At 33.8% G+C, this 15,975-nt stretch overlaps 1 protein-coding gene across 2 annotated transcripts in view; it reads right to left on the reverse strand.

Annotated features, from left to right (window-relative positions):
- Positions 1–1,634: 1,634 nt before the first annotated feature.
- The window catches only part of LOC101890598 (uncharacterized protein CG43867), a 526,338-nt gene continuing 511,997 nt past the window's right edge, over positions 1,635–15,975 (reverse strand). The window contains exons 13-15 of one of the 2 annotated variants that reach the window (XM_059118622.1): positions 12,469–12,564; positions 11,942–12,283; positions 1,635–8,964 (exon numbers count right to left, since the gene is read on the reverse strand). In XM_059118622.1, the coding sequence (XP_058974605.1) occupies positions 7,645–8,964; positions 11,942–12,283; positions 12,469–12,564 (1,758 nt within the window). In that variant the 3' untranslated portion in view covers positions 1,635–7,644. The remainder of the gene's footprint in view (positions 8,965–11,941; positions 12,284–12,468; positions 12,565–15,975) is intronic. The other variant, XM_059118623.1, reaches the window with a different exon arrangement.

The raw sequence follows: 15,975 nt of genomic DNA on the forward strand, positions 1-15,975 counted from the left end.
TCGCTATATAATTACAATTACAAAAAAACTAAAGCCTACTTTTTTGGTGCTTTGCCTTGGTTTATGGTTGGTTATAAGCTGAATAATTGTTGTAGTTTTTTTTGGCTTCATTTTTGTTTGTTGTTGTTTTTTTTTTGTGTAAGCTTTAAGCTATGTGGTATAGTTAGATAGGGAGGGTGGTGGTTTCATATAGGTATTTGCTATACAAAGGGTACAGGGTATATATACAAAGGGATTACAGAGCTCCCCTAAAATCCTGCCGTCGTTTTCCATTGTAATTTGACATTAATATGCCTAGCCATGACTTCAAGCTTTTTATGTACTTGTACCCTAAGGCTCACTCTTGTGAGCTCAAATACAGAATTACTACTTAAATCGAATAAACATTTAAAAACTTGTTATGTTTCCCCTTCAATTCGTGCATGCCCTTTCCTTAAACAAATGTAAAGGGCTAAGTACATAAGAAGCTTGAAGTCATGGCTAGGCATATTTTGTGACATTTCACAAAGGGATTACAGAGCCGCACTAAAATCCAGCCGTCGTTTTCCATTATAATTTGACATTAATATGCCTAGCCATGACTTCAAGCTTCTTATGTACTTAGCCCTTAACGCCATATATAATCATATCAAATAAGCATTTTCTGCATTTCCTATAACTTACCTTGTCAAATTTCATTGCGTAGAAAACATGCTGCTATCTCTGATCTGTTTATGTACAATGAATTCACAAATACATTTTGAAAATGAGATGTTGTCAAATGAATAATTTTGAAAAAAAAATGTAAACATATGATAGCATGACTTTTCTTTCTTCATTCAACAATGTATTCAATAAAAGTCTTAACATTTATTGCATATCAAAACAAATGTTCTTCATAATTAAACTAAAACAATATATTTTTCTATTTTCAGGAATCCTAGTATTTTCAATATTAATATTTTTATTATATATATAAAAATTATGTAATGCACAATAAACAAAAAAAAAAAAAAAAAATTAAATTATAACTAATGGAATTTTAATATATTTTTTTAAGTTAATTGTAATTATAAATTGGACCTAACGTCGGAACTTTCCCAATGTGTTCTTTTAGATTCAGAAATTATCTCAGAATTAACTAGGACTGCTTTCGGCATTTTCTAAAATAATTTTCGCCTGAGTTGCAAAATGGGCGCCGATCATTGGCTCTTAGGCCATCGTATTGAGGTTTTTAGCTCGAGGATCTATCAGTCCAGTGTCCGAAATGAATTTAATATTTTCAAATTGTTTTGCAGTTGTTATTTTCATGGTCAAATATCAAATACAACTAAAAATACAATGTCAAAATACCGCAGAGTAACATTCGGGCAGCGTGTGACAGTTTCATTGGCCGTTTGAAAACCATAATTCGTGCCAAAAGTGACCACTTCGAACAAATCTAAACTTATTCTAAAATTTGATGCTATTTCCAACATTTTTTGTTATTATTCAATAAATTTTTAAATTTATTTGTAAAAATTATGGCGTTTGACTTTGTTCCAGTTTATTTTATCTCACCCTGTGTATGCAGAAAACCAAACACCTACCTTATCAAAATGTTCTGCTATTCGCATTTATTTCTTGTAAACCGTAAAGTAAAAGCAGATTGCGTATTTTATTTTAATTTATGATTTCTTTATTATGGTCTTTTTTAGATTTTATTTGATTCTTTTTATTTTATTTTTTTTTTTGAATTGTGTATAATCTTCATTTGTTTTCGAGTTTTTATTGCCTACAAAATAAGAAAAAAATATGTGGCGTTGTTGTTTATAATTCTTTGTTTCTGTTTCTTTAGATTTTTATCATATGATATACCATCATATAGTAATAATATGTTTTAATGAGTATATAATAAGTAAATTGTATAAACATTATATACTATATAATAAATATATATACTTAGATTAATGCATATATAGGGATTGAAGGATATATAGATTAGAGTCACATACAACATTTATATCACTAGAATTATTTGGAAATAAATTAAATAAAACTGAAAAGTAAAGTTGTTTTAAATTTATGATAATTAGAAATAAATAAAACTATACAAAATTGAATACTTTTAACTTTTGCCTTGAAAATAAGTGTTTGTGGATTTTTTCTTACAGTTTTTTGTTTTGTAATTAAATATTATCTATTTTTTTATTCTTTTGTATTGTAAGCGAAATCAGTTGTTTATTGTTTCAAATAAATAGGAATCTTTGAAGTGATTGTTTAACGAGTTTATTTTTGCCTTTTTGGTTGTTGTGTTGCTTCATCATCATTATTTCATCAGCCATTCTATTCCAAAGCGAAATTTAGTTAGAGTGTATCCTTTATGTAATGAATTCAGTGTCTTTTGCATGTGGGTTTTTTTTTTTTCAAATACATAGATATAATTTTTCTTAATTCTCTTTGTTTTTATTTCTACCTGATGTTTTTTTTTTTTGTTTATTCTAAATTCAGCATTTTTTGTTTTAAATACGTTTGAGATTTAATAATTTTTTGTTTTTAACTTTTCGCCTTTTGTAAATTTATCAAAAAATGTTTGGGTTTTTTCTCTAAGTGTATGTCTTACAGTTAAGTTTTATTGTTAGAAAATCGTTTTCCGTTTTATTAGTTGTTAATAATTGTTTTAATTGTGTTGTTAATTGTTTTCATTTAATTTCGTTCTGTGCGTTGTTTTCTAATTGAAGAACGGCAAATTTATAATTTGTTTTTGTTGAAAAAAAAAAATAATTTTGTGGTACAATTAGCAAAGTTTTCGTAGTCGATAATTCGAATATGGCAACTCTTATCGCCTGACACTTTGATGCGTCTTATGAAACTACGTTACATTACGTAGAAGAATATAGGTAGACGCAACGACACAGCTGCTGGGATAATGAAGTGTCAAACCAATTTTGGAATTGAAAATGTTGAATGGAAAATTATTTAAATTTGCAAAAATTGTTGAAAACGCGTATTATAATAACCTTCGAATGACGTCGTATAAGAAAATATGTAAACATCTACATATATTTGAAAAGACATTTAAAATTTTTTGACATGTCAATTTTGGAATTGAAAGTTTTGAATGAAAAATTATACAAATTTGTTGAAAAATGCTATAATGCTATCCGATTGGCATTGTATGGGAAAACATATACAAATCTACTTATTTTTGAAAAGAAAAAAAAAAAAAATAAACGATTTTGACATATCAAAGTTCCCAAGCGTTGATGCATCCACCTGTATTCTTCTATTTAAAGTGTCAATCTATATAATCATCTGTATATTTGTAAAAAACGTTATTTATGTCCCAGTTTGAAGGGATCAATATAGATCTTTAATCACTTTCTATATCTAATTTCTACGATTACTTTCGTTATTGTACCACAAATTATACGAAGAAGTTCAAAAATCAAGAATTGGTAGTCAACATTAGGGAGAAATTATAAAAAAACATGTTTTCCTAAAAATTGTTACTTAGATTGTCAATTCCTTTGATTGAACGTCAAATATATTACGAAACTTGGTAAAACGCGTAAATTTGGTGTCGGTAAGTAGGTAATGTGAACTTTATCGCCCAATTTTCCTAATTTAAGGGATAACAAAAGTGGACTATAAAGATAATGTATAAGAACGGGTCATACTCTAATACAGAATTACTCAAATTATCAGGAATCAATGCTTAATCCGAATTTATTCAAACTGACCTCAGCTAAGTGGTATTTATATCCTCCAAAAGGTGTATCTAAACACACAAGGTTAACCAACTGAATCATGGTAGAAGAATATAGGGACAATGAACTGTCAAACCAATTTTGAAATTGAAAACTTTTAATGAAAATTAATTCAAGTTTTTGAAAAACTTGTTAAAAAATCTATATCACAACAACCTCCGAATAGTGTCGTAAAAGAAAACTTTTAATAGTCTACTTATTTTTGAAAAAAAAAAAAAAAAACATTTTAAAATTTTTGACATCTCAATATTTCCCAGCGTTGGTGCATCTACCTGTATTCTTCTACAATGCGCTGAAAACCAGTGGTTAATCTCCAAGAGTATAAATGCGCTATTAAATTCATTGGAATTTGTCAATAACGATGGTCAAGAATTTAGATGTAAATATGCTCTAAGTCGAAACCCGCGTCGCAGTATTCGAAAAATGGCTCGTGAGCTGAACATATCGCAATATTCCATTCGGCAAATATTGAAAAATTAGCTCGGGGTAAAGTCATTGATATTCCAAAAAGTGCAAGAACTTACACCGCAACAGAAAGAAAATACACTCAAAAGAAGTAAATAGTTGCTTCGCTTGGCCGAAAGTGGTGAACTGCCGAATTTGGTTTTCTCCGATGAGAAAACATTCGTTGTGCAGCAGTTTGTAAACAGACAAAATGATCGTGTCTAGTTACCAAAGTGGTCAGCTGTTAATGTGCACTTTCGGTCGGTCACCAGAACTCAAACGCCGGCCATGGTGATGGTGTGGGCCCCCATAACAGCCAATGGTCGCTCTCCGCTCGTATTAATCGACCATCAGAATAAATGCCGAATATTATCACGAAAATATTCTGAAGGGCGTATTAAATTGGACATTCCAACAGGACTCAGCACCATCGCATTCAGCACGCGCCACCCAAGAATGGTTACAAAATGAGGTTCCTCGCTTCATTTCCAGCGCACAATAACCTCCAAAATATGCGGATACCAATCCGTTGAACTATTGTGTCTGGAGTATTTTGGAAAGCAAGGTTGGCACTAAAAAATATCAAAGTGTCGATCACCTCAAGCAAACGCTTTGCCGGGAATGGGCCAAAATACTGCAGAGCAACATTTGGGCAGCGTGTGACGGTTTTATTGGCCGTTCGAAGGCCATAATTCAAAGGTGAACAACATTCGAACAAATCTAAACTTATTATAAAATTTAATGCCGTTTCCGATATTTTTTGATTTTATTCAATAACATTTAATTATGGCTGTTTTTTATTCTAAAATTTAATGCCGTTTCCGATATTTTTTGCTTTCATTCAATAACATTTAATTATGGCTTTGACTTGTTGCCATTTTTTATTTCACCCCTTACATTTTCACCAACTTCTTGTTTCTTTTTGTTTGCCCTCTTCCCGCGCAAAAATCACTACATACTTTGTTTTCGATAACATATTACCTATCGTGTATAACTTCGAGTAGAAACAATTCGATAACGACTGTGGTGATCCTCGTAAACTACACTATGATGCCGAAGTACTCGATTTCGACTGCAGTAACTTGGCACCTGCAATGTTCTCCATTCAATATTAGAATAGATAAGAATAATTATGTGGCTGCGATTGGGTTAAGTTCGATTAATTTTTGTATTACATTAGCAAACAATTTTTAAATAAAATCCGAATCGAATAAAAATTCAATCCATACAATTGTGTTGCCATTTACAGGCATTCTATGGGTCCACATACAGAAGGTAGGGAAAAAATCCCCTCAAGGTATTTTATTAAAAAGGATCTTCTATATAAATATTTAATCTGTATTGTGAAACATTAATCCCTACCAGAGACTCGTGGATCGACGGATTCCTACCACAAATGCAAAGGACTGGGAAATAGCGGGAAGTTCCAAATGCCGAAATACATTTCCGCTTGCCCGGTCACAATACGATCCTTCAAGCGGAGGTCCGGGCGATTGGAAAGTGTCTGAACTGACTTAATGCCAACACGAGACCGGCTACCGTAAACATCCTAACGGATAGCAAGACAGCTATAAGAGCTATAACACCCAAAACAGTGACTTCAAGAACTGTTTTGGAATGTATAAATTCGATCAACAACTACTCTTAACACGGCGTAGTACGCATTATATGGTACCAGGTCATACGGGAGTTAGAGGTAACGAGATAGCAAACTCTCTCGGTATAACAGGCAGGGAATTAGCAACAATAAACGTAGACAATCCAGTGCCGCTTAATGCGTCACGTCTAGTGTTAAAGATATGGACAAAAAACGCCCATATATCCCCTTTGAACAATGAGGGCGTAGGGAAAACCACAAAAATCTTATGGGGCGATCCAATGAGATAAAAAGCGAATAACATTTTATTAATAGGTAAAAAGGAGATCAATGAGGTAACAAGCATCCTTACAGAGCACCTGGGCCTAAAAGCTCATCTGTACAAGATGGAATGTGCAGATAACAGCATATGCAGGACATGCGGGGAAGATGACGAAGCATTGGAAAATTTTCTCTGCCAATGCCCAGGTCCCAAATATTAGATCCCAATTCTAGGGAACTACGGAGACCTTAATCAGATCATGGTAAATGATATAAAACAGTTAAGAAATTTCATAAAGGCAACTGAATTTCAATTATAAAAGACTGTAAACTGCCCGTCTTCTTTCGAAAAAACCCTTAGCCTAGAGCGCACAACAGGCCTTAGTGGCTTAAGTGTATGTCCAATGGGGCATGCGGCAAATTGTTTCGCCCCTCTTTTTAACCTAACCTAATCTCTATTTAATATTTAATCTCCTTATGTACCCTCCAAAATAATTCCTCCAATGTTGACTAAGATTCAATTTTCTTTTAAAGAAATTTCCAATATTGTGGACAACAAAATTTGTCCAAAATGTTTTCACCAATATTCAACTGAAACCTTAGCGTTGTGTTTATTTCGTTCCTTCTTAACTTCGTTAATTTTTCCTTAGCTTCTAGGGAAAACATTCATAATATTTTCTGCTTATGTTTTTGTTTTATTTGCCATTTGTTTCGTCTCGCTATATAATTACAATTACAAAAAAACTAAAGCCTACTTTTTTGGTGCTTTGCCTTGGTTTATGGTTGGTTATAAGCTGAATAATTGTTGTAGTTTTTTTTGGCTTCATTTTTGTTTGTTGTTGTTTTTTTTTTGTGTAAGCTTTAAGCTATGTGGTATAGTTAGATAGGGAGGGTGGTGGTTTCATATAGGTATTTGCTATACAAAGGGTACAGGGTATATATATAAATTGGGAGTGATAAGATATTTTAAAATAATTTTTTTAAATATAAAATAATCATTAGTTGAGCTTTCTTATTCTAAAAAAAAACTGGGATCAAACTTTGAAATTTAAATAAAAAATACAAAATAAAATTTAACAAAAATTTGTAAAAAACAATACCTAGAATATAATACAAAACCTATTTTTAGGCTTTGCTATAAATTACATACTTTCTTAGCCTACTTTAATCTGTAACATTTTCTTTTCCTTAGCCTAATGTTAGGCTTCTAATTTCCTCCTATTGTCTTTGATAAAGAAACTAAAAACATAAATTGCTGTCATTCTTAAAATAGTGTAACAAAAAAATTATTCTATCTTAGGTTATTGGGTTGTTTTTTTTCGGAAAGAGTGGAGTTTCCAAAAATCTATTTTCTTTTTTTTTTTGTAATTTCGACTTTAGTTTTTCTGAATCACTTGCAGCCCTCAACTTAAATCTACTTATTTACATGGTGTTGTTTTTTATTTTCATATAAAAATGTTTTATCGTTTTTCTAGAAAAATTTTTTTTGTTTTCGGTTGTTTTTATTTTTCATGCCTATTAAGCTAGGCATGTTCTTAATTTTTCCGTTATGTGAAAAGTCTCTTTGTGTGTAACTTATATCTGTTGCTGCAGCTATTTACAATTCATTCTCTTCTATTTTATTCTCTGGTGATCGGGGGTGCTCTTCAAAATATCCGGCTGATGTGGATTGTGATGATGATGGTGATTTTGACTATGCAACGAGTTGAGAGTTCCCTGATGGGAACCACCCTGTGATCTGGTACCGCCACCACCACCACCACCATGGTCGGCACCACTATAGTGTGAGGAACTTAATGTGTGTGAGTGATTCGAGTTCAGAGTGTGGGTAGCATGAGAGTTGAGAGTATTGTGGGCCGTTGTCGTGGCATTTGTTGACATTCCAGCCGTGGTATTACCACACAATGTTCCTCCAACTGTGGTGGCTCCCGTACCACCTGGTGGCCGTGATCTTATAGATCTGTGAGAACCATTGCGCGTCAAAGAATTCATGTGTGGCGTCCCGGGCACGGTGTGACCCAAGGCATTCATATAGTCAGCAATGAGTAATGTGATCTCCAAAATCTTTGGCTTCGACATGGCAAACAAAAGCTTCTGTTCGTGTGAACCACACGAAGCCAGGGTGTCTTCATTTGAAACCACCAACATAAAGTCATCTTGGCAACCACCGAACGTCATAACCGTGGTGTAAGGATATCTGGCCAGCGGAGCCATGGTCGACAACTCCAGCACGTTGAGAGCATCTTCGGATACCGCCAACCAAGCCATGGCTTGATCCGAGTGCCTAGGTTTAGCTTGAAAGAGGCTGGCACCGAAATATGGCCACTTGCGACAACAGGTCAAATAGATGCGTACACAATCCAAAGTGCTGCGTCCCTTCAGCAGTATCCATTTCGTTATCAAAGATTCTTGTATATCCTTCAGCTGTTCGGGATTCAAAGCGTCCCTATAACGATATGGATAGAATTTATCCAATGCTTTGATGCCCACATTTGTGGTGGCACTCTTGGACTTTTCATGCGAATAATCGCCCATATCGATTTGGGCCATTAGTGAAGCCAATTCCAAAGCTAAATCACGTGACAGGGGAAATCGTCCCTGGACAATTTGACTGTTGGTCTGATAGCACAGCAGCAGGCGTTCCTTATCTGTTTCAAATTTGACAGTGTGTTTCCAGTAGAGGCGATTTTTGTAGGTCAACTGTATGACGCGGGTATTTTCGAATTTACCCGAACCCTTTTCGCGCAAGGCAGTTTCCCATTTCGAGATGACGTCGCACAGTTTGGCCATGGGATCGAGATAGTGTTCCAGGTCTTTTTCAATCGGATCATCACTGAAGAGGCAGAAGCCATTGGAGGCATCACGTGTGCCGATCTCCTGGGCCAGAGTACTTTGGAATTCTTCGATTGTGGTTGAGCCATCGAATGAAACAACCTGGGTGGGGAAAGAGAAGAAAGGGGAAAAACGATTAGAAAATTAAAATATGAATACGTTGAATAAGGTGTACAAAATTGTTTGTATATAGTTTTGAGTGCGGTTGAGGTGCTGGGAAAAGCTAAATGTGAGAGTACAGGAGAAGCTTGAGGCTTTCGAATGACATATTTTGTGACATATCATAAAGGGATGTCAGAGCCGCACTTTAATACTGTTGTCGTTTTTTTCCTTATAATTTGACATTAATATGTCTAGCCATGATGTCAAGCTGCTTATATACTCACACCATAAGAGGAACGGATTTGCTATTTTTCTGGAAGTTCTCTTTTGATTCTGATGAAGTTTCAAAGAATGTCAAAAACGAAGGACAATACAGTAGATAAGAGGAACAAGCTTGCAAAAACATCTCTTCAAGGAGGAAAATTCTAAAGAACGTTACAGATGATAAGAGGAACATGGTTGCAAAGACATCTCTTCCAAAATACTTATGCCGTAAAATTAGATTGGAAGTGCCTTTAGATTCTGATGATATTTCGATGAATGATAAAGGCGATTATGAGGACGATTCTGATGAACAATGAATCACTTCTGCCGTAAAATTTGATCAGAATTACACTTTTGATTCTGATGACATTTCGAAGAGTGAGAAAGGCGAATATTAATATGATTCTCCAGAACAGTGCAATAAAGAAGCTGTAAAATATAAAAGGAACTGATTTGCAAGGGCATCTCTTTAAGAAGGTCAAGACATTTGCGCCTTAATTTTTGACTAGAAGTACTCTTCTGATTCTTATGGCATTTCCAAAAATAAGGAAGGCGAATGTAAATATGATTCTCTAGAACAATACGATAAAGAAGAGGCAGATGATAAAAAGAACAGATTTGCAGAAATCTCTTTAAGAAGGTCAAGACATTTTTTTACCGAAAATTTTGATTTTTGATTCTGACGGCATTTGGAATAGTGAGGAAGGCGAATATATATGTGCGAAGTATGCGTTTTCCAAGACTAGAAGACATCTGCGGGTTTTTAAGACTACAAGAACTTCAAAAGGACTTAGGTGACTATAAGGTCTCCTCTTACCCAAATAACTTAAGATCTTAAGATCTTTTAGAAATTGAGACCCTCAGGACGACTTCTAGTACTATACAATCTTAATATGATCATTTACGAATAGAAGACCATCAGGAAATCGTCTGTAAAATACGTTCAATACGGTTTCTATGACTAGAAGGTGTTCTGGAGATCATACATTGAGGATACAAAAGGTTCTTAACGTACAGTAAACTCGCAGAATGTCTTCTTTGAATGATAGACCTTCTTGTAGGAGAATAATACCTTCAGGAGGACTTCTACGCGGACGGTTATTAGGTCTTCTATAAACATAATACCTTCAAACATTTTCTATCGTTAGGTATATCTGCAGAACGTCGCATAAGAAGATCTAGAAATATTGTCTATGGATAAAAGATTTCAGGAGGTATTCTATGTATAGAAGGCCATGAGTATTCTATAGATGGAAGCATATAAGACCTTTATATAAGAGCTCCAATTAGCCCTCTTTGATAGAATAAAATACTAAATATGTTATCTCTCATAAATAAAAATACTGGTCATAAATAAAAATAAGTAAAAAAGCAGTAAATTCGGCCGGGTCGAACTTTGAATTCCCTCCACCACTTGGAACGAATTTGAAAAATAAAATCCGTTAAAATCTTAAAAATACCAAATATTACCGTTATATTGGGGTCTATACGAAAACGTGGACCTGCATAGACAACTTTTGTCATAAGTTCATACAATATTCATATACGAAACTTGAAATAAAAATCGGATCAGGAGCCTAAAAAACAAAAATTGGGAAAAATTGCTGTTTAAGATGTAGTCAGGAAGAAGAAATAATTGAAAAGAAAGATTTGGAGAATGTAGCTAAAATCATCAAAATGATGAATATAGGGAGGTACCATTATATCGAGGCTACCTGGACCTGCATAGACAATTTTCTGTCACAGGCTGTACCTATTAGGAACTTTAAATACAAAATTTCAAATAATTTCGGTGGATAATGTACCTAAAATCGTCGAAATTCGGAATATAGGAAGGTACTGATATATGGCGCCTATACGAAGACCAGGACCTGCATAGACAATTTTCTGTCATAGACTATAGTTTCCATTACGAACTCTAAATACGAAATTTGAAACCACCGGAGTTGTTTTGTCGCTAAAATTATCAAAATACCGAATATTGGAGGGGGGTATCGTTATATGGAGAATATACGAAGACATGGGTCTACATATCCATTTCTCTCCCACGGGGCAAAGTGCTTAGAAAGAATTTCTTGTATGAATTTTTAGACAATTCCATCGAAAAATGTAGCTTAAATTATCAACATGCCGAATGTAGGAAGGTGCCGTTATTTAGGGGGATATACGATATCGTTGATCTATATAGATAATACTCTTCCAGGGGGTAAATTACTCAGGAGGAACTCCTTTTGTGGATTTTCAAACAATTTTATTGAAAAAAATTGTCTACAATCCCCAAAATTCCGAATATTGGGGGGGGGGGGGCGTTATATGGGGATTATACAATACCGTGGACCGATATAGCCTATCTTCGAACTTGATCTGCCTGCAAAATTTTAGCTTCCTATATTTATTCGTTTTGATACTACCGTGATTACAACGACGGACAGGGCCAGATCGTCTTAGAATTTTGCGCTGATCAAGAACATATATACTTTTTTATGTCTAAAATTATTATTTCGGCGAATTACAAACGGAATGACGAACTTAATATACCCTACATACTATGTATGATGGAGGGCATAAACATCCCACAAACAGGGCTTCTATAGACAAAAGAGCTTCATTAGGTCTTCTACATAACGAATACCGACAATGGGTCGTTGATGTGTTTCTTCTCATTTTTCGGACCAAACACCTTCACTTATTTATCTTCCGCATTCTCACTTACCTGATAAGTTGAATTCATCATGTGTACGGGTATGGCATGGGGCAGTGAATGATGATAGGGATTTTTGAGTAAAATCGATAAGACTTCCATGCGTGAGGGTTTCGTTTCGCGACCACCATTCTTTAGGGTTCTCTCCAGAGCTCGTTCACAATAGGCAGCATATTTACCGGTTTCGGTTTTCGAATCGGCATTACGAGACAAGTGCAGTTTTAAATACCACAGCAGACGGCTGGACTTGGGCACAAACAAAGAGACGGCTAAGGCCAATAGTTGCCAGCCTTGGACGAAGGAGTAGGCGGGAGGATTTGATTTGCAGTCTATTATTGGAGGAGGTACAGGAGCCTAAAAACAAAAATTAGCAAAAAAATGGTTGAAATTGGTGTTTAATCGGGAGGCAGAAATTATTGAAAAGAAGGATTTGGAGAAGTTAGAGTTACATGCATTTCGGGTTAGGGTAGTGGGGTTAGCTTGTAGTTATTTTTTTTTTGTAATTGACTTAGAAAACTAAAACAACTCCTTTTCAATACCTGCAAGGATGTTGGTGAACTGCCATTTGCTTGAGCATTACCACTTTGCTGAGTATCACAGGCAAATAGACTTTGCGTGGCACATAATAGTAGTTGCTGTAAATTTGTATATTGTTCGATTTCGAATTTGGGTTTTCAGAATTTTGGTCATTCAATTGCGATTGGATTGATCGATTGATTGTTTGGATTGTATTTGGATTTGGAATAAAAAAACGGTAAAACAAGATTTGGCCAAGAAATAAACAAAAGAAGAGAAACAGGAAAAAGTGCATTAAAATTTTGTTTTCATTTCAAAGAATTTTGAATAACAACAATTTTTTTTTTACAGTGTACACAATTTCCTTATATTAATTGATGATTAATGGGCACAGTTTGGTTCTATTTCTTATTTGCAAGAAATTGATAAAAAAAAAAAACAATTGAAAAAATATAAAAAATTAAATGTTTTGGATAAAAAAGCGCCAAAATGTTAGAAGAAATTGTCATAACACAGTAAAAAAAGGATAACAACAAAACAAGAAATTAAGTTTTATTTAAAAATAAAAAGAACGACAACAAACTAATGCACTGAGAAGAAGAAGAAAAAATGCTCATCTATGGTAAGTAAATATGTAAGTAGTGGCGAAAAACACACACACATATAATTTTCCTAATGTCATTATATAATTTCTTTTATACATAACAAACTGATTAACTATTTATATATGTAAATATATATTTATTTTATATGTAGAGAGTAAAAATTGCATATAAAGCATGAAAGAACATAGATAGGTTTATATTGTTGCTTATTTTATTTTTTTGTTTATAAATAAACATTCTTTTTTTGTAATCTGTATTTATAAATAAACTATGCTGCTATTTAATAATTTTTTAATTTTTTTCTATTTTTTTTTTCGTCACAAAGAAAATCGGAAAATTTACAGCAATTACATGTATGTACGGTGGTGTATGTAAGTTTATTTGTTCATCTATTTAAAGTTTGGTGTTGGCTTTTGTTGTTGTTGTATTACTTTTAATGTAAAAATGTATGCATTTTTATTTTGTTTTATTTAAAAATGGTTAATATAAAAAAAGTTGTGGTAAAGACAAGTTTTAAACGGCATTGATCAATACTTTTTGGGCTAGGTGTACATTATTCCAAATAAAACATTATATACTATTTAAACTAAGAAATATACAAAACAGTTCATATTGTCTAGGAAAATGGAAAACAAGGAACAGATTATGTGATACAAAATACCAATAGTTCGCAGAATGGTGTCGTTATCTTGACTCTGATTAATCCTATCTTTATAATTCTATGGCCGGTTATTACATCTTTCCGATAGATAAGAAATGATGTTGTTGGACAAATTATTACAAGTTTAATTTAACTATGAACTGCCAGCTAAGCAAAAGGTTAGAATTTGAGCCAATTAAAAGGTCGACAAGTAAGCCCAGCTGATACCTACATTTTCTGTAAGCGTATTTTGAAAACTACAATATACGTCAAAATTTTATTCCATTTACTCAAAAAAAAACCGGAAAATCTAAACATAAGTATTTGAATGTAAAAGAAAAACAAGTAAAAAATTTACACCAATTGAAACTAATTTGGCAATTTTCAAAAAATAAATAAATAAATAGATAAAATCCCGTAAAAATTCTTTTAAAATCTTAAAAATACCGAATGTAGCCTGCATAGGCAACTTTTGTCATAAGCCATTACAATATTCAAATGCGAAACTTGAAAAAAAAAATTCGGTGAATAATGTAGCTAAAATCGTAAAAATACCGTGTTTAATTTCAAACTGAATTTTCATTAAATTGCGTTAATATTACATATTTGTAACACGGGTGATTTTTCTCCTCCTTAGATAATGTCTACTACCTCTTAATACGACTTTGTACTTCGTACATAATGTCAAAGGTAATGACATTTCCTAAGGAGTGACGTTTTGTAATTGCCGCCTTTACAGTCAACATACCGAATATCGGGAGGCGCCGAATATCGGGAGGCTATACGAAGATGTGGATCTGCACAAACAGTTTCTTGTCTTAGGCTGTAGTATACATTAGGAACTTCAAATACCAAATTTGAAACAATTCCGGTGAATAATGTCGCTTAAATCGCCAAAATACCGAAAATAGGGAGATACCATTACATAAGGGCTATACAAAAACGTGGACCTACATGACCCATTTTCAATACCAAAAGTTCTGCAGACATAATTTACATTTGAGTAAAATTTTATCAACCTAATTCATTTCGTTCGGAAGCTAGAGTGATTTCCGCAGACGGCCAGACGGACGAAAATCTCTAAATCGACATAAAATTCTATGCTGATCAAGAATATACAGGATGAGATAAAAAACTGCAACAAAGTCAAACGCCATAAGTTTTATTTTTTTTTTTTTAATTTTATTGAATGAAAGCAAAAAATGTCGGAAATAGCATCAAATTTTAGAACAAGTTTACATTTGTTCGAATTGGTCAGCTTTGGCACGAATTATGGCCACCAAACGGGGAATGAAACCGTCACACGCTGCCCGAGTGTTTCTCTGTGGTATTTTGGCCCACTCCCGGCGAAGCGCTTGCTTGAGGTGATCGACACATTTATACTTTTTAAGTGTCAACCTTGCTTTCCAAAATACTCCAGGCACCATAATCAAACGGATTGGTATCCGGAGATTGGTGGACATTGTGCGCTGAAAATGAAGCGAGGAACCTCATTTCGTATTAAGTGCGATGGTGCTGAGTCCTGTTGGAATGTCCAAAGGCCAGCGGTTAACATGTTTGCGTGCCCAAGGCTTTAATACACCCTCCAGAATATTTTCGCGATAATATTCGGCATTTATTCTGATGCCAATATAAAGACCATCACACCATCACGCTTGAATTCCATCACGAATAATTTTTTTCCGGGAAAATTCTCATCAAAATGCTTTTGTACGCTTGTACACAATATAATGAGCTGTCACTGGAATAATTTTAACAGCTGTCGGGCGAGTGGCTTGGAATTGACATCAGTCTGAAGTTGGATGCAGTGTTTTCATCTCACCCTGTATTTCTCTTCACTCAAGGTAATTATTTGCCGTTTTTGATTTATTTCCTTTATGATGTACTGAACTGTAGATCGGCTATGGTTTTTGTAATGTTTAATTACTTAATTTCCCACTTCAAAAGAGGATTGTAATCGCTGTCTTTTTATTTTTATTAAATATTTACGCTTGCAAATTTGTGATAAATTAGGTTTTAGAGAATTTCCCAAAAACATTTTCTAACAATCGCGTGAAGTTGGACGCAGTTCGAAACAGTGTTGCCTTATAAATGTAAGCTGTACGAGTTTAGCTTTTGCATAGAAATATAGGTTTCTTCACAAAATTCGTTTTGTTAATATTGACAAGCAGGAATTCATTCATTTATATTTATGTCCTGGCGAAAAAAATATATATTTTTGGCGCACCAACAACAAATTTTGAAAATATATTGCTCTGTTCCAAAACCTGCAAGATACTTCTAGT

The sequence above is a fragment of the Musca domestica genome, unplaced genomic scaffold (assembly GCF_030504385.1).
Source record: "Musca domestica strain aabys unplaced genomic scaffold, Musca_domestica.polishedcontigs.V.1.1 13, whole genome shotgun sequence".
NCBI classification, from domain to species: Eukaryota; Metazoa; Arthropoda; class Insecta; order Diptera; family Muscidae; genus Musca; species Musca domestica.